At 29.4% G+C, this 20914-nt stretch overlaps 1 protein-coding gene across 6 annotated transcripts in view; it reads right to left on the bottom strand.

Annotated features, from left to right (window-relative positions):
• Positions 1-20914, bottom strand: part of LOC100201871 (dynein regulatory complex protein 1) — a 144716-nt gene that overhangs the window by 46979 nt on the left and 76823 nt on the right. For all 6 annotated transcript variants that reach the window (XM_065795986.1, XM_065795984.1, XM_065795987.1 and 3 more), the window contains 2 exons: positions 8060-8124; positions 2516-2575 (listed from right to left, as the gene is read on the bottom strand). In XM_065795986.1, coding sequence (XP_065652058.1) covers positions 2516-2575; positions 8060-8124 — 125 coding nt within the window. The remainder of the gene's footprint in view (positions 1-2515; positions 2576-8059; positions 8125-20914) is intronic.

Here is a 20914-nt window from a genome sequence, read left to right as displayed (position 1 = left end):
TAACAACACAAATAACAAGATACAAAGCATGTATCATAACAACACAAACAATAAGATACAAACCATGTATCATAATAACACAAACAATAAGATGTAAAAAACTTCCATGTAAAAAACTTACAGTTACATAAATGAAAGTTTAATGGGAAATTATTATTACAAAAATGCAAAAAAAAGTATATTGAATAAAACTAGTGTAAAAAGTATAATTTTATTTAATAAAATTATTATTATTATTTAACTGCATTATAACATTAAAATGTAGTTACTAATAACATTACCTACATTAAAATGTAGTTACTAATAACAATATTTACCTACATTAAAATGTAGTTGCCTATAACAATATTTACATACATTAAAATGTAGTTACTAATAACAATATTTACCTACATTAAAATGTAGTTACCTATAACAATATTTATCTACATTAAAATGTAGTTACTAATAACAATATTTACCTACATTAAAATGTAGTTACCTATAACAATATTTACCTACATTAAAATGTAGTTACTAATAATAATATTCACCTACATTAAAATGTAGTTGTCTATAACAATATTTACCTACATTAAAATGTAGTTACTAATAACAATATTTACCTACATTAAAATGTAGTTACCTATAACAGTATTTACCTACATTAAAATGTAGTTTCTAATAACAACATTTACCTACATTAAAATGTAGTTACCTATAACCATATTTACATACATTAAAATGTAGTTTCTAATAACAATATTTTTATTATAAATATTGTTATAAATATTGTTATTAGAAACTACATTAAAATGCAGTTTCTAATAACATTATTTACCTACATTAAAATGTAGTTACCTATAACAATATTTACCTACATTAAAATGTAGTTTCTAACAACAATATTTACCTTCATTAAAATGTAGTTACTAATAACAATATTTACCTACATTAAAATGTAGTTACCTATAACAATATTTACCTACATTAAAATGTAGTTTCTAATAACAATATTGTTATGTAGTTACTAATAATGTAGTTACATTAAAATGTAGTTACTAACGGGCGATGCGGAAGTTATCGGACAAAATAAAAACGTCAATAACTTATTTAAAAATAAAAAAACAAACTACTATTATATTTTTTTTAAATAAAGCATTTATCTTTTAATAAAAATATATTATTTTTTATATGAAAAAACACCACCATCTGCAATTGATCTCAATTTTGCTCTGACGCCTTTCATATGCGACTGTAAAAGGTTTAAATCAATTTCTTGTTGTTTTAGTTTAATGCGATCAATCAAAACTTGCTCTGTTGATGCTTGCCAATCTCCCTCGTAAACCTTCTGTGCCAAACGTCTCCAAAAATTTTCAATTGGTCGTGCTTGAGGCACATTTGGGGGATTGGATTCTTTATCAACGTAATAGACATATCGGTCCATCCAATTTAGAGAATCTTTAGAATAATGAGAACTTGCTAAATCTGACCAAAATAAATAGTTTAAGTCTCCATAATACTTGTAAATAAATGGAAGAAGTCGTTTCTTTAAACATTCATTTATATAGATTGATGAATTGATCGCTACAGCTTTGGAAGTGCGAAACAATGGCTCGGACATACCACGGTCAGATATGGCTATCCACATTAATAATTTTTTTGGAAATTTCTCTTTTCCTATAAAACGAACACTTTCTGGGCATGTCTTTTTGTTGTTTGTGTAGTATCCAGAATTTCCAGGCATGTTGTCCTCTGCAAAACAAAAGTATTTTTCATCATCGATAACTAGAAGCGATTTTGTGTTATAGAGTTGGTTAACTAGTTTCCTGTTTCTTTTCTTTGCCTCTATTTGTTGTTCTATAGTGTATTTTGGAGTCTTTTCACGTTTTCTATATTTAATATTCATTTTTTTTAACTGATGACCAATTGTTGATTGATTTACACAAAATTTAATACCTATTTTTCTCTGACTGACCCCTTTTCAATTGTTGACAAGTCTCGTTAATTCGGCTTTCTTTTCTCTAGTCCAGGATGTCGGACGACCAGGGTGATTTCTTTCAGAAAACGACTGAACAGTTTCAAGTCTTTTTAGGTTATCATATATTGTACTTCGAGCAAATCCTTCTTTTTCAAAATGATTTACGATTTTTTTTTTTTTTAATTAGGTTTATTTACAAAAAACATTTTTAGTCGCTTTCGAAAAGATTCTCGCTCAGCTGGATTTAACCTCATTTTAAATAATTGTGTTTCAAATAATAAAGTTTATATTTTATAGAACGTTTATGCCTACGCATAAAACCACAAAAACTAACTATTATGCTCAAATAATGAAATTAGGATTTGTCCGATAACTTCCGCATCACCCGTTACGATTATTCTTATGTAAACTAACCAAACATTTACTTAAACCAAACATTGTATATAAAAAAAAACTATAAGCTAAAAAAATTTCCTTAGCAATAAACTTAAATTATGCTGTGACAGTAAGATAGAGTCATTTTATATAATAATTTAAAAAAATATTATAAGCAACCTGCTTTGCTTTTCTTGCTTTTTCAGCTTTTGATTCAAATTGTTTAGATAATCTTGAAGTCTGTAAAAATTTATAATAATTAAAAAAAGCAAAGCGTATGTAAAAAATTAAAAGTATGAAAAGATTTTTTTTTATGAAGTTATATACACATTACTTTTTATGTAGTTATATGCACATTACTTTTTATGAAGTTATATACACATTACTTTTTATGAAGTTATATACACATTATTTTTTATAAAGTTATATACACATTACTTTTTATAAAGTTATATACACATTACTTTTTATAAAGTTATATACACATTACTTTTTGTTGTAATAAAATTGCAGATATAAACATCATTGCGGTTTCATCATGTTCAGTTTATTATAAAAATAATAAAATTATTAAGAAGAAAACAATGGAAGGGCATCATTTTATGTGCAAATTAAATTAGGAACTTGCCCCACCAATTATCAAATTATGATAAAACCTCAATTGATGCGCAATTATATCACTAAAACCGCCATTTAAAGTATGTTATACCATCAAGTAACAACAATCACATAAGATCCTGGTCAGTTAGTCCAGCAAGACACAATAAAATGCTGGGTTCCTTAGCTTGTTTAACTACACAGATCCAGACTATATTGTTAAAGCTTGTTCAATTACCACAATACTGATAAAAAAATAATACAACCAGGCAGTCTCTGAAACTAAATTTCGGGAAGTTCATAGCATTGCCAACTGAAATGTGGACTAGTAATCAAAACATTTCGTATATGATACACAGCAGATACATGGTAATGGACAGATTGTGTATCTGCCCATTACCATAGGCAGATACACAATCTGCCCAATGGTAACCACGGAATGCTGGATTCTACAATTTTGTAGACACAAGAATGTTCTGATATAAGTATTCAATTGCAGGATTATGCTAACAACTGGGGGATTCCTGTTAAAAAAATTGCTGCTACAGCCCATGATAATATCTCAAAAATAAATCTAGTAATTTTTTTTTTTATGAATGGCTAGATCAGCGCTGTTTTGCTCACTCGTTACAATTAGCAATTGGGGCTGGTTTGAAACTTCCAGAAATTGTAAATATGCTTCAGGTTGCACACTTTAACCAAAATACGTTAGTAATGTATGAATATTGTAACAAACAAGGTTCACTGAAATTTTGTGATGACAAAAAATCATTGGAAGTCATCATAGACTTCTCTACTCAATGGAATTCCATGTAGAAAATGTTAGAGCAAATAGTAAAGCTGCGTTGTGCGATTGGAGCCGTGGTATCTGACAAAAAAATAACAACAAAAAGAAATGTGTCAACTCTGCAAATGACAGATAAAAGCAGGTTGCTTGACCAAGCCATTATACCGATTCAGAAACTATCAAAACAGGTAACAACTATGTCATTTGGTCAGAAATAACCTCTGTTGTCAATAGTCTATTCACTGTGGTCTGTTATTCTAAAAAGTGTCCAAGTAGCAAAACTATAAAAATGCACTGCTGCCATAATTTGCAAAAATGCCATTGCTACTGAAATAACAAAATGTTATTACCAGGAAGGATACAGTGTACGAACTAGACCAAAAGCAACTGTATTAAATCCATGCCATAAGCTTTTAAATTTTTTTAAAGATTATTCGAAATGAAACATATTACGCTATTAGAGCAGAAATGGAAGCCATTGTTATGTCAGTATTGGAAGAAAGTATCAAAGTAGTAGCAGAGAAATCAACGCCAAAGCGAGCATGGATGCAGTTGGAGCCAAACTTACTAAAGGAGAACTTGTTTAATGAACTGGCATTGCTGTGCACAGTAGGGATATGACAATTTTTAAAGACCCTATCCCCATGTTATTTTTTGTGGAGTTTTAATGCAAGGATCAAGAAAAATCCAATGGCAAGTGTCAACATTAAAAAAATGTCACCCCCTTATTCAAATTTATAAAAATATATACAATTATACATTGTACAAAATGGTTTTTTTTAATCAGAAATACAAACATACAGGTTTTAGTGTTCATTTGTCAAAAGAAATTTAATGTTAATTTTTTCAATGCTTTTGCAAAATGGAAGTAAATCCTGCAGAACTTTAACTGCACGTTCAGCACAAATGTTTGATCTTTGAGTTGGGATTGGAGTCAGCTCAACCGACCAAAAAGTCCTTAAACGGCTGCCAAATTATTGTAGTTATCCTGATTATAAACCTGACCAGAAAACCAGATGCCACTCCACGTGCCACTAATAAAATCACATGATGACTGACCTTCGGCTGACTGTCAAAATTCTGGAAGTAAAATATAAGCTAGCAAAGCATAGATTGCTCGGCTATTCCATCTTGCATTGCTTATATTTGACAAAGTTCTGAAATTTACTTTAGGGAAGCATCCTGTTTTCTTAAACTGTCTGTAACAAGTGATCAAGTGATGAAGGAAAGCCATATCATCTCTTCAAACAATTTCTTCTTCTTCCTTCAGAGCATCTCCAGAATTGTCAAAAGATGCTTTCAGTTGCTGGTACTCTTCTGTTATTCTGCTAATGAACCAATAATTGAGATTAGGCGAGGTTGTTGCTGCTTCAAAATAATCATTCATCACATGTTTTAGTAATGTATCAAGAACATGATGCTGGCATCCAATATAAAGAGGTTTGACTAATCCAAGCTTAACAAAATGCTTCTATAGTAGTGTGACTGCCCCAACAGATTTTCTTGTATTTACAGAGCTTGTATCAGAAATTATTAAATTAATTGCAGGCCATAGCTTATATTCATTAAGCACAGTTTTTATTCCATTGAATATTGTTTCATCTTTTCCATTGATCAGTGCAAGAACTGCTAGTTTAACTTCTCTATTTTTATTTTTTAGAACTACAACCTGGTACTCTGTATTCTTTATGTGCTTCCCATCAAAGTGCAAGCTCCAGTTTTCGTTTCTTAGAGTTTCAATAAAATGTTCTTTTAATTTTTCTCCTGCTTTCATTGTAGCTTTGTAAACACCACTTTGACTTGGAGTTGGAATAGAAATTCCATCTTTTGCAAGAGTTTTGTAGACTGTGTGTGCCTTTCTTGAACTCAGTTTTGCTTTTGTCATTAAATTTATTGCATAATCAGTTTTTTTGTCTTTTACATGTTGTTGGAGCCTCTGAATCTTGAGAACCACTGTCAGAATCTTGTTTTTCTTCTTCAGTGCTAAAATGTTCTTATCCTTAGTAATCAACTTTAGTTTTCTAGGATGAACTCCTTGTGTATCTTCAATTGTGGTGCAGTAGCCAGCTCTACCATTTGTTGACATCTGAAGATTATAGAAGGCTTTATCTTCCTGGCACAACCATTCTCCATTTTCATAAGTTACGTTGAACAAGTTGGAAAAGTCTTGTGTTCCTGGTTTTTTGCTGTCTTCTCTGCGGTTTTCATACTTGTTTAGTACATTCCCAATTTTTCTTTCCACTGTAGATTTGCCTTTTTGAATTGGAAGATTCAGTTTTTTCCATAAGAATTTTACTTCTTTGACCACTATCACAACTCTCTCCTGTCTACTTTTCACATTTGCAGCCAAACACTTAAATCTGTCCAGGATATGCTGTTCTGTTGGTATTTTGTTCATTTGATCAAGACTGTCAACAATCTTTGCATACTTTTTTGAATTCTTGGCTGTTTCAAACCTCACCAAATTTGATTCCCATAGTTTCTTATTCAAATCTGAAGGAAGGCTATTTTTAGACATCTTGATTATAGTCTTGTCAAATTATAATTTGAGTGTAAATTTAATTATCTACAAACAAACAAATCTTATGAGTTTAGGTTATCAAAAGAAGTTTATAAAATATCAAAAGTCAGGTGATGATAACAAATATAATATATAATATGAAAGATTATGTAATAAGAATGCATACATTTAGCAAATTCACACCAGCAATAAACTGAAGCTGTGATACCTTAAACTGTACTGTATCTAACAATAGATACACTATGAGTCATAAAAAAACATGCCACTGAACTTATTGCAATAACTTTTCTCATTGTGAACCGATTTTAAAAATGGTGTCTTCTTCAAGCAGAGAACAAGAACAATACTTGACTAATATAAAATATTACTTTATAAATTCTTTTTTATTGTCTCAACCTAGAATTTTAAACTAATTTTAACTTCTATATAAGAAATCAGACAATTTTTCTGTTGTTGAAGTTTGGAGTGTTCGTGTACAGTCAGTTTTTAGAATTGGGTCGCCATCAGACGAATGTTTTTCTGCAATTCAATTCTTAACAAAACCTGAAATTTTGTTAGGCATCAGACCAAATTTGACAAAGTTATGGTAGAAAGTTCAGTGGCATGTTTTTTTATGACTCATAGCGTAGATGGGAGAAAACAGTTTTCAGCTTAGGGGGGTGAACTTTTTTAAGATTTAACACTTTCAAATGGTATTTCCAGTTTTAAAATGTAATTTCTCCACTCATAGTGGCATGGGAAACCAAAAATTGGCAAAAAAATTTTTTAGTCATACCTCTAGTGCACAGTTGACAAAGGATTGGGACATGTGGATGAACTTGTGTCATACCTTTTGAAATTGCCATCAACTGTCAACAAAAACATCTTAGATTTTCGGCAAGATAACACCAAATGTTACCCAAAGCTTGCTATTTTAGTGCACAAGTACATGTGCATACCTTCAGTACCATCAGAATGTGCTTTTGCCTGCTGGACAGCTGAAGTTTATGGAGGGCGAATATATTAGAGACATTTTATTTCTAAAAACATATCTGTCATCTATAAAATTAACATAAGAATCAGTTTTTCATACTTTCTCAAAACTTTTGTTAAAAATATTAGTGACTAGATATGCGTAGTTGTTTGTGTTTTAACATTTTTTAACTGTTAAAAACCTTTTTTTACTTGTTACAATCCCTATTTTTACTTTTTACAATCCTTTTTTTTTAATTGTTACAACTCTTTTTTATTTGTTACAATCCTTTTTTCAATTTTTACAATCCTATAGCTATAAAACACAAGCTTCGACAAAACCTATAGCTATATTTCAATCCTATAGCTATAAAACACAAGCTTCGACAAAACAAAACTGTTGCACACAAGTTGAGCGTGTTACTATTAGGGCTTATATTACTACTAGTATTATTCTAATACTACTAGTACACATTTGGCATTATTTTTATACAGTTTCAGAGCAAATTATATTATAAAATCTGGAGCAAATAGGATTATAAAAACTGGATCACTACTAGCATTATTATTACTACTCGTATTATTGTTATGTAGTTTCAAGGCAAATTGGATATGGCACATATATGCTTAACCAAGATTTTAAAATAAAACTCTGGCCAATTTTTGTACATTTGTTTGTTTTTTTCCCTACATTATTGGCTACATAATTGTTTTAACTAAATTTCTAACATAAAAAATCTATGTAAACAATTCAATTTCAAATTGATTCATTTTACATATTTACATGTAGAATCAACAAATTGTTATCAGACGAGATGACAGATATAACTCGTTTTAATTTTTGTCAGATTTTTATAAATTTTTCTACCTAGTAATTTTTCGCTTTTGTTGAGACTTAGTTATCATGTTTTCTTCATCTCTTTTCTTCAACACCTGCAAACAAAAAAAATGCTTGCATTAGGTTTGATATATTAATTTTTAGTATAACTAATAATGACTCGATTACAAATAAATACAAAACCATTTTTCATAAATTTTCAATAACACAGACAATTACTTGCATTACAAATGTACATATTACTTTTTATTACACAAAAAAAATCAACAAGAATGTGTGGAAAACATTTCTTGTTTACTATTGTTTACTACCGACTATTGTTTACTACCGAATCTTAACAATTCTTGTTAAGATTCGGTAGTAAACAATAGTTGGTATTGTTCGGGAGTATGAAAAAAAAGTTTCACAGCTTTGTTCTATTATTTATTTTATTTCAAATTGAATACATCAATGGAAACCATATAAAAATATGTTTAACTTAATTAAAATTAATCGATTTCAAGGTCTGGATTCCAGACCTAGAAATCAATGTCAGACTCTGGAATATCTTCTTCAATTTTCCATTTTTTAATTGTTACTCTTGAGATATTTTCTTTAATGTAAACAAGCTTTTTCACTGTTTCTGACTTAAAAGTTCTTTTGCAACTGAAAATATTTCCAGCTTGTGAAAATACACGCTCAGATGAAGTAGATAAAGCAGGAATGCATAAAACTTTTTTTGCTACATTGGAGAGTAATGGTAACTGTGGTGAATGAAATCTCCACCACTCCAGAATGTCATAGCTCTTTTGTGGGAGCTCCAATCTTTTGTAAGCATCTAATTCTGCATCAAAAGGGTTTGATATTGATGTGTTCAAGAACATAGACTGTGGACTGTCATGAATCATCATCTCAAAAAGGAGCTTTTCTGCTGGTGTAAGTTCTTGGTCTGGAGATTTTGAAATTTTGGGTGTAAAAAATGAAGTTATAATTTAAAATAAAGTTCTTAATTTTTTCTTGGATATCATATAGGCCAGGAATTATGAGATGTCCTGTGGGTCGTTTCTCTGCAGAAATACACTCTGAGAAATCACTGATCACTTTTAACATTGGAACAATTTTCTCAATGACTTCAAATTGTTCTTGAGTCAAGATGATTGCCCTTAAAATGTCATCAGTTTTTAAATTACTAGCAGAAATAATGTCAAAGTCTTGTTTAAGGTGCAAAATTGATTCCATGCACATTAAAATACTGTTCCATCTGGTTTTACATGGAGTAATGATTTTATTAAAATTGATTTTTTTTTGGTTGCACATTTTGGCATGCATTGATAATTCTCTGTTGACTTGCAACTGACTTGTGTGTTCTTGCTGCCAATAATCTACAGACCTTGAATACATCTTTAACTTCCTTAACCACTTTAAAGCTTTCGATAACCACTAAATGAAGTAGATGTGCTGCAAACGGCATGTTGCTGCTAATTGAAGTTGATTTTTTCATTCCTAAAATAAAATAAAAATGGATTTGACATTATAAAATAATTTTAGTTCCTATAATTCAACATTTGGCGTTTTTTTAATGACATTACGTTTTTTATTATTAATTTTTTCTAATATTCTCAGATCAAGCAAGAATTCAAATTTTTGATTGAGATCAATGAGATGGTTATGTACCACTACCACCTTGGATGAAAGTGTGGAGGGTTAAATCAGAGTTTGCACGCAGACATCATATGGATTAAATCAACAAACACTGTTTGATAAACAGTAAAGAAAAATTAAATAAGTCAAAATAATTTAAATAAAATAACTTAAAATAAGATTTGACATTTTATATACATTTTCACTTGTGGGTTTATAAAAACTTTTTAAATGCTCAGTAAAGCAGCAGTTTATTACTTTCTTTGTGGCAGTAAAGCCCAATTCAGGTACGTTGGGAGGGTTGTCTTCCTTTTCAACAAAATTAATGTTATTTTGTCTGAAATACTCCACTACAGTTTTTGCGTAATGTGATGTTGCTAGATCAGGCCAGAATATGTAATTGTCATCTAGATGATTTGCTTTGATGAAAGGAACAAGTCTTTTTTTGATGCATTCGCTCAGGTATAATTCTTGCTTGAGTGATTGCTTAGAAGGTACAAAAAAAGGTATAGAAATGCCTTTAGCCGAAACGCAAATCAAGACCAATACTTTTTGCTCATATTTTTCAACTGGATTATATTTTACGCTTGTTGGTTTCAAAGCAGCGTTACAGTGTTAGTAGAAATTTTGCTTTCCGTTAATGGTGCTATGCTTCAAAGCGAAATAAGATTCATCATCAATTATCCAATCGTGATTTTTATATTTTGCGTATAATCGACTGCATCTGGTTCTTATTTTGCGTTTTTGTGACTCTGTTCTTAATGGAATCTTTTTTTTTTTTTTGCATTTAATATCTGTGTGTTTCTTTAATGCTTTGCATATAAAAGACTGATTGCACACAAATTTTCTAGCTACTTGTATTTGTGAGATGCCATCCTTGTGGTCAAACATGGTCTTCAGCTTGGTAATGTTCTTTTTCGTCTTTTTTTTGCGACTCGACCACTTCCATTAATTCTTTGAGTTCTGATTCCATTTTCTGCGCGTTCAATTATACGGTATATGGTTGCTTTTGGTATTTTTTCTGCTTTAAAATGACAATAAGTGTAATATTTACCATTTTGCTTATTGTCCATGTAAAATCCATACACACATTCACGAAGAGGCTCTTGCTTAGATTTGTTTATTTTCATTTTAAATTGTTGAATTTTAATTACTTTTTTTAATTTAAAACTAGAATAAATTTGCAATAAAATTCATACAAAATATATATACAGCTAATGGTATTAGTACATGCAAATTTAAATTGAACGCAGTCTCATTTTTTTGTCATCACCCATTATATAATATATATATAAACAGTAGTAAACATAATTTATTCGCAAAACAGCCCAACTAACTTTCAAGATTGATAATAAAAAAAACAATGTAGTTAATAAACTTGTTTTTTTATTATTCATGCATGTTTTAAAATATTCAATTTAAAATAAAATGAATGAGTTTATTTAAAGAAAAATATTTTGCACGCTTTTCAGTAAAATATCTAGTAATCGAAGATAGTTTTAAATTTTAAATTGCGTTAAACTTTAGGCAAAATTTTGGATGCTTTTAAGTAAAGTAAATAAGCGCACTGCGAAAAAAGTATTTTAAAAAAGATTTTACCTAAAAGCATGTTGGCTCCACTGTCGGTTACGGCTGTCATTCACAGTCATTATTAAAAGGTATTTCTGATAAAATAACATCAGTTTTGGAAGCTATATTGTCCCCACTATGCCTCTCCGGAAATGCATTGCAACCAAGCAGAAAGAATTTTAATTCAAAGTTGAATTAATGTAGTGCAAAGTTATAGCTGCATAGGAACCATTGTTTCGACTTGAACATAGATCTGAGGTTAAGCCAACTGAAGCAACATAAATCATTTTTTAATATGCTCATCACTGATTCTTGAATATTAAAATGCAAAAGTTTGTTTCAAGAAAAAGTTGTGGGAGACTTTATGTTTATTTCAAGTCGCAGAAATGACATAAGTCCTTTGAAAGCATCTGTTGCAACATGTGCAAATAGTAGATTACCCATACAAAGATATTTGTCATTTCTAAATCAGTCAAAAGTTGTCTCTTGCCATTGGCATTATACTTTGTTACCACTTTGCAATATGTTGATATATCCATCTTCATTTTTTTAACACCTTGAATGGATACAACCTGTGAGTCATGCTCTGATGGCACTTGTAAAGATTCCTTCGCCAAATTCTCACAGGTAGTTTCTTAACTCTTTTTTTGTTTAAATTTTCAATTTTATTAAAAGTTGATTTGTGACAGCCTTTTGGATGACATTTTAGTCCTGTTGTGCAACTTTGTTTTGTGTTTATTTGAGCTGGGCACAACTTACATTGAGCAAAGTCTTTGCCATGACCATCTTTTATGAAATATTCCCAAAAAAGACTTGCTCAAGGCATTTTTTTCACTCTTTATAAATCTTGTTTTGCGGATTATTACTTCACTTAATAAACTTAAAAACAATACTGAGACTATAAAAATATTTGTATCTTGTTATAACAATCATCAAATTAATTAATATTAATTATTAAAAACTTCTTTTAATACAGTACAATCTCTCTAATTCGAATCTCCTTAATTCGAAAACCTCCATAATTCGATTAAATGCAAAGTCACCATAAAATGTGTTTAAGAAAAATCAACTTTTTATAATTCGAAAATCTGTCTAATTCAAACTTTTATTTTCCCCCATAAAATTTGAATTAGAGACATTCTACTGTATAACATTTAATAAAAATTATAATAATTATCTTTAATAAAATGGGAAATTAATGCTTATTAAACTTTTTAATATGACGGTAGTAGAATGAAATACCGAAATATACTTCGGTAGTGACGGTAGTTAAAAATTTTTTTCTTGAAAGTACGGTATTGTAAACAAAAAAGTATTGCTTGAACTTATGGTAGTGTTGGTGGTCAAAACATGGTATTTAATGAGGGTTTGAGAGTTCGGTAGCACTACCGCTATACCTTAATAGGCGGAAAGTTATAATAAAAACATTTACATAGTTTGATGACAACAAATGATTGCTGTCATCAATCTATGTAAATGTGAAACAACTTGATGAAACAATCAACAAATACTGCACATTGAGACATGGTCTAGTCACAAATGAAACAAAAACACCTAGAGCAAATATTAATACATGCACTTTAATATAGCAGGTTGAAATTCTAAAAAAAACTAAGTGTCGCTAATTTGGTACTTTGGCCAAGCTTATTTGGCCGGGTAATTTGGTGCTTTAGTCAAGCATCTAGCCAAACACTCTGTATTTCGTTTTATATATACGTACATACATATATATATATATATATATATATATATATATATATATATATATATATATATATATATATATATATATATATATATATATATATATATATATATATGTATGTATATACACCAAGAAATTGGCAAAACAAAGATACTTAAAGCAGACCAGACAATTAAATTTGCAACTAAAATTAGAACTAAATCTATCAAAATTGAATAAAAAGGACGATTTACCAGAAATAAATGGAAAAGTCCTAACCCAAGCAACCCAAAACCACCATGAATGTATGGTGTAGTTAAAGTGCAAAAACCAGAAAAATCATACCCTATACTATATATCAACCATCGGGACACCAAGTTATGGAATATCACAATATTTAGTAAATATATACTTCAACCAATTTTAAATAAAAGTATAACAAAGTTAAAGAATTTGTCAACTTTTGCAAAAACAACTTAACTTTGGAATATATCAAATGATGAAATACAGGTGTCTTACGACATTGTCAATTTATATCCATCAATACTGCTGGAAGAGACCACAAAGACTTTTCTTGATCTGTTAAAGCTCTTCCCAAATTTGAATAAACTAACAAAACTAAGCGTTTCAGAAATAAAATTACCAATAGAACTGTGTTTATATGTTATTTTTTATGTAATGAAAAAATTCATAAGCTTGTGGATTCAGGTCCAATAGGACTTTCACTCATGGTAATACTTGCGAAAGTTTTCCTGCAAGTTTTTAAAAATAAAGCAACTGACATGGTGCTGAAAATGAATACAAAGAGAAAAAATTACAAAACCTTGCAAGTATTGTTATAAAAAAAATACTCAAAAAATGAAATAGTCATATCTAACAATGAAGCAACCATGCCGATATATATATCATATATCAATATATTACAATATTATATCGTGGATCTTAATATTATTACTGTAACTTCAAAAAATCTTTAGGAAAGCAGGTTACAAGACTTTAAATCTAGTGCAAATCTTAAATCTTTGCTAACCTCATGCAACAAAACAAAACTAACATCAAATAGCTATCCCGGAGTATACCTAATAGAAGGCTAGTGTAGACAAAAATACATTGGCAAAACAAAAATGAAAATAACAACAAGAACAAAACAAAATTAGAAAAAAATGTATTTAAAGAAAAATGGGAACAATCTGCAATTGGGCATCATAAAAAAAAATGTCCATGCAACATAAAATAGGAGAAGTATAAACGATGAAAATAGAACCTAAAGAATTAAAAAAAAAAATTCGAGAATCAATTGAAATTCAGTTTAACAAATGCGGACCTAAGAACAGAAGTATGAATTTAGATAATGGTCAATATGTCAAAACACAATTCTGGACGCCATATTTTTTATACTTAGATAAAGCGAACTTTAAAGAATTCATTAAAAAGTGAAGTTATCGTTCAATTGTAATTAAATATAATTAATAGTTTAATATGCATTATAATTTCGCCAATAGTATTTATAGAAAAGAGAAAGAGAAGCAACATTACAATGATGTGAAAATGGTTGAGGTTGACTGCACTAGCAGGTCAATATATAAGTACAATTCATTTTTGCACTTTGTCTAAAAAGAAAAAGCATCATTTGAAGATCCGCTCCAGATATGACAACAGTAAAATACAAGGATGGATTTGAGATTTATAGAGTTATATAGAGTTTATAGAGAATCCGGAATAAAAAAATGGCAAGCACGATAATGAGAAGCAACCTTAGCAGATGCTAATTTTGATATACAATGGATTTGATATATGGTTTCTACCATAATTTCTACTATAGTCATCTACCCTTCATCTTCTAGGATTAAGAGTAAATCCTAGAAGATAAAGGGTAGATGACTCATCAAGAGTCATTACCATTCATAAATAAAGGAAGATTATTGCGATATTGATTAGCTGAAAAAATTGAGTTTAATTTGAGTTAAAGTTCACCAGCCGCTGAGAACCTCATGCTGTAGCAGAAGTGAGATCCTTTTTAAGCTCAAATACCCCCTCCAAGCAATCAGAGAGTGTTGGCATCTTATCAAGACAAGAATAAATAGTAGTATTGCCAGTGAACAATCCCACCTTAGATGTGAGAAATTCTGGAAAATCATTAATGTAAATTTAAAAAAGCATAGGGCCAAAAATAGAACCTTGAAGAACCCCTGAAGTTACAGAATATGAAAAAGAGTGAAGAAGAGAAGAACTTTTATACTATGATTGGTAAGAAAAGATTCAATAATCTTAAAAATGTTATCTGATACACTGTAAGAGGAGAACTTATAGAGAAGACCAGCATGCCAAACTTTATCAAAAGCTTTAGATTTATTGAAAGTGATTCCCTTTGCCTCTCCACATCTACTTTATGATAAAATCTATCAGCTAATACAGTTAACAAATCAACAGTAAAACAAAAAGATCGAAATCCATACTGATGGTTAGAAAGTAAGTTATTAGATTCTTTATTTAGTTATTTGAACACTTTTTCCACTCCCAATTTAAATAGTGGTTGCTTGCAGCCTTATTGGGAGTGGCTTAGTTGTAAAACAAAAAAAAATTCAACCATATTCATACTACTTTCTTAAAGCCCCTAGCTTTAAGAAAGCAATACATCAACAACCTTAAGAAAGTAATCAAACTGAGAGATTGATCTCCAAAATTTTTGAAAATAGGGATAACAGATGCCGCTTTGACTGGAAAACAAGACTCTGATAATCACTTGTTAAAGAGTTTTGAAAGTATAGATGACAGGTCTGGAGAACACTTATGCAAGACTATAACAGGTATGTTGTCCGGACCACAAGCTGTAAAAGAGCCTAAGCAGGAAATCACTTTAGATAGAGAGGTTGAAGTAATACGAATATCAAGCAATGGATCAACTGGTTTGTCAGCTATACCAGATAGGATGTGATTAGAAAAGAGATGAAATTGATGAAAAGTTTATAGTAAACAATTCAGCTTTGGTTTTAGATGAGTAATAAAAACTGAACCATGCAAGAGAGGTGGAATAACAGATTTACTCTTATTATAGACACTGTTAAAGATTCTCCAGAAATTTCTGAAGCCTAACTTTTGAGATAAAATACAAGATTTTGTGACCAAAGAAAAGCAGGCTTTACTTTAGACAAAACATTTTTACAATGGTTTCTTGCAACATTAAACAGACGTCTGTTTTTTGGAGTATTGTTTTGGTGATGGATGTGGAAGTAATGGTTATGATTGAAAATTGCAGCAGCACAAAGAGACAAAAACTATGGAGAAGAGTGAGACTTGACTTGGCACCATTGAAAAGAAATAGAAGATTCCATGCCAGCCTAAACCCAAAAAGTTACATAAGAAGCTCATTTACCAGCAGAAAGACAAAAGATTTCTATCCAAGGGCCACCTCAAAGAAAATCACAGCAAGAGTCCCAATCAGCTTTAATGTAGTTGTATAAGGTACAATGATAGGGGATTCTAATGATAAAGAAAAATTATACAACAGTTTTAGAGAGATCAAACTGTGATATGAAGCACCCAAGGGTGAATGTGGAGAAACTGAGCACTGACTAGGATCAGAAACAAGACTTAAGTCGAGTTGAGGAAGTAAATGATTTAGATTGTCAGGAAATGAGTTGGAAAGTTGATTAATTGTGTTAGAGATTGAGAAAGTCATGGGCCTTAGAACCAGAAGAGTCACTGACACTAGAATCAAGTCATTCAGTGTGATGAGCATTAAAGTCACCAACAACAACGATATTGGCTGAAAGATAAAAAGAAAGGGCTTGATCAGAAACAACATCAAAAAGAGTGTATTCCTGAGATGAAGGAGAGTAACATAAAACAAAGAAAAAAGTGATAGAGTGAAGTGGTGCTAAACAAAAGCACATAAAAGAATAGTTTGTGGATTTAAACCTAGTTTCTTGAAAATGGCTGAATTTTTATGAATGTAAATGCCGAGTCCAAGCATGAGCCTATTGGAGACTTAACAAATTAAAGGAAGATAACTATCAACACTAAGATGAGACAGCTGAACTTAAATTAATCTTACAAAGAGCAAGTAGATATGATGAACTTTGCAAGAGATTTAACAGAACTAACTTCGAATATCGATCTATCTATATATATATCTATATATCTATATATCTATATATCTATATATCTATATATATATACATATATATATATATATATATATATATATATATATATATATATATATATATATATATATATATATAAATATATAAATATATATATAAATATATATATATATATATACATATACATACATACATATACATATATATACACACAATAAATATATATATATATATATATATATATATATATATATATATATATATATATATATATATATATATATATATTAGGTCCTTGCAAAAAAAAAAAAATAATAAATTAATAAAAATAGAAACATTGTTTCTCTTAAGCAAAATATGAATGTGTACAAGGTTTCAGACCATTTAAACCCTAATCCAAACAGCTAATTGTTTATCTTGCTCAACACCGCTGAGCATGATAGCCACTACCTGGTTTACAACTTTAGAAGCCCTTTAGAAGTGCTAAACAATAATATTTGTAAAAAAGTGGTTGAAAATATACTTTAATAAAAATATTTGATGGTTATTTGTGAATTTTTATCATATTTTTATAGGTCAAAGATGGTGCCGAACAACATGAATGGGAGCAATTTTTAAAAAAGATGGAGTTTCTATGGAATAAGAAACTTTTTCAATAAAAAGCACAGAATCAATTAGAGTCAAGTTTAAAGAACCAAAACATTCAACTGTACATCAAGATAGTTAACTGGTTGCAGACTTTAAAAAGGAAAACAATAAAAAACTAGCTGTTTTGATATCAGGCAGGCCAGACTTTAAAGAAGGCAATGTTCTAAGAATCCCATTAATCAAAAATACAACAGGTTAGGAGCAAGCAAAAGCTAAATTTTGCAAATAAGTGAGATATTTTAGGTAATGTAGGATCTCATGTTTTCGATACTAAAGCTAATAACTCTGGATATAAAAGTAGAGCTTGTGTTAGACTGGAAAAGCTGTTCAGCAAAAAGTTATTTCTACTGGCTTGATGAAATTACATAAATGAAAGAATAATGAGTTTTGTTCACAAAGAATTGACGCAACATGAGGTCCTGAAAACATTAACTTTATTCAATTCGGAGGTTTGATTTGACCAAATATCAACACAGAAGCTGGTTGTTTGACCCTAAAATTCCAAGACAGAAGTTTTCAAATCGATGCAAAATAATGACTGAAGAGAATACTCGCAAAAATAGAACTTTCATGCTAACTATAAAGAATGTGCTGGATTGATGTTGATACTTCTTGGTGAAAGACCTGTACATATAGAAAATAACCATCATATTTCATTGCATTTTTTTGTTCAAACATCCTGAGGTTTTCTTGAAAATTTTTATAATGAATATAGTAATTTTACCCAGATCTATTTTAGTATATATACATATATATATATATATATATATATATATATATATATATATATATATATATATATATATATATATATATATATATATATATATATATATATATATATATAAACATATATATTAACGAAGAAAAAACAACTTTTTCTATGGTACTTTAAGTTTCATGCCTATACGGCAATCATCAGCCATTGAATACAAATTCAAAAACAAAAAAAAACCGCTAAAATTACAAAATACTGTGTAGTGGGATCTTAACGTCGCTAAGAAAAAACAAAATATCAGCTAATCACCGGTGTCAAAAAAAGATAAGAGGAATTTATTCTTGTGTCTGCATTTTGAAATCAACTCATTTCGTTTATTTAACAAGTTATCACCTTTATATGTTAAAATAAGGAATTTTTCGTATAAACAAAGATTGCAAATTTTTGACGAAGTGTTATAAGGATTGCAACGTTTTACAATTTTCCACTTAATTAAGGGTGTAAACATTTTGACTTTTATGTCCCAAATTTCTTTAGACAATTCGGTATCATTTTTATATTTATTAATGTTAAAAGATTTTAGATGGTTAGCATACCGAAATTTAAATGGAGTTTCACATAAGCCAAAATATACTTTTTCTTTGTAGTCAGGTTCATTTGACGACACGGTCGCTTGATAAACGATGTTCTTCGACAAGCACTGATTGTTCATGGGACAGATGGATTTATTGACACAGTTGCATGTTTTTCCCTCATCTTTAACTTGGCTATATAATATCCTGTGATTGTGCGAATTAATAATGGACTTAATGTTTGGCATACATGAGTAGCTTATTTTAATGGTATTTCGATTAAATATCTTACGAAGTTTGTGGCCAACCGGAAAGTGCAGGTCTACCATGTTCAAAAAACGACTTCCTATTTTTGTTGCAACATTGGTACTGAAAGGTGGGTTGTACCAAATTATGTTTCGCTTGTGATTTTTGAATGGGATCTGTTTTTTATTTGAATGGTAGGTGAATTTGCAGATAAAACCTGATTTAAATAATGCATCTTGATAAGGAGGGATGGATTGTTTAAAAATATTTTCGTTAGAAGAATTGGTTGACAATCTTAGTTCTATAGTTTGAGGAAGGCTTTTTAGTATACTAGGAGGGTGGTTAGAGGCAGCATTTATATAACTGATGGAATTACCAGGCTTGCAGTAAGGTTGGAAAGAACTGTCATTAAGATTTAACGTTAAGTCCAGATAATTAACACTGTGTCAATAAATCCATCTGTCCCATGAACAATCAGTGCTTGTCGAAGAACATCGTTTATCAAGCGACCGTGTCGTCAAATGAACCTGACTACAAAGAAAAAGTATATTTTGGCTTATGTGAAACTCCATTTAAATTTCGGTATGCTAACCATCTAAAATCTTTTAACATTAATAAATATAAAAATGATACCGAATTGTCTAAAGAAATTTGGGACATAAAAGTCAAAATGTTTACACCCTTAATTAAGTGGAAAATTGTAAAACGTTGCAATCCTTATAACACTTCGTCAAAAATTTGCAATCTTTGTTTATACGAAAAATTCCTTATTTTAACATATAAAGGTGATAACTTGTTAAATAAACGAAATGAGTTGATTTCAAAATGCAGACACAAGAATAAATTCCTCTTATCTTTTTTTGACACCGGTGATTAGCTGATATTTTGTTTTTTCTTAGCGACGTTAAGATCCCACTACACAGTATTTTGTAATTTTAGCGGTTTTTTTTGTTTTTGAATTTGTATTCAATGGCTGATGATTGCCGTATAGGCATGAAACTTAAAGTACCATAGAAAAAGTTGTTTTTTCTTCGTTAATATATATGTATATCGCTCTATTTGAAGTATCTTTTTAATATTGAGCACTCTTTTACGACTATGAGTTTTGTTTTATTATTATAATACAAAACAGCCTCAAATATCAATATATATATATATATATATATATATATTTATATATATATATATATATATATATATATATATATATATATATATATATATATATATATATATATATATATATATATATATATATATATATATATATATTATTGTTTTAGAATTTCCAGCAAATACTGAAAATCCAGAATAAGATTTTAAATTCTTTTGCAACACATGAATATATTTTGCTATAGCTTAATTGAACACATAAAAAGAACATCTCTGTTTGAAATTTTAATATTACATGACAATCTTTTTTTTTTTTTAACACACGAGAAATTAAAATTTTTCCTTTCTTCAAAATTTAAACAATTTTTATGAACAATTATATATTTATTTAAATTACTGACCACTGAAATAAACTTGACCAAACTTTTTTTTTAAAAAAAGTTAATAAATAATGAGAAAAAGTATTAAAATATAAAAAAGTAAGCTTGGTAACTTAAGGCCTGGGGATTAAGGGTCAAGACACCTCATTAAACAAAAAGTAAAGTTAAAGAGACGAAAGTTTATTACAAATCTTTCTACTGGAACAATTTAAACAACAAAAAAGTCTAG

This window comes from Hydra vulgaris, chromosome 04 (assembly GCF_038396675.1).
Source record: "Hydra vulgaris chromosome 04, alternate assembly HydraT2T_AEP".
NCBI lineage: Eukaryota > Metazoa > Cnidaria > Hydrozoa > Anthoathecata > Hydridae > Hydra > Hydra vulgaris.
Note: the sequence above shows the minus strand (reverse complement) of the source record. Positions and strands in the feature narration are given on the sequence as shown.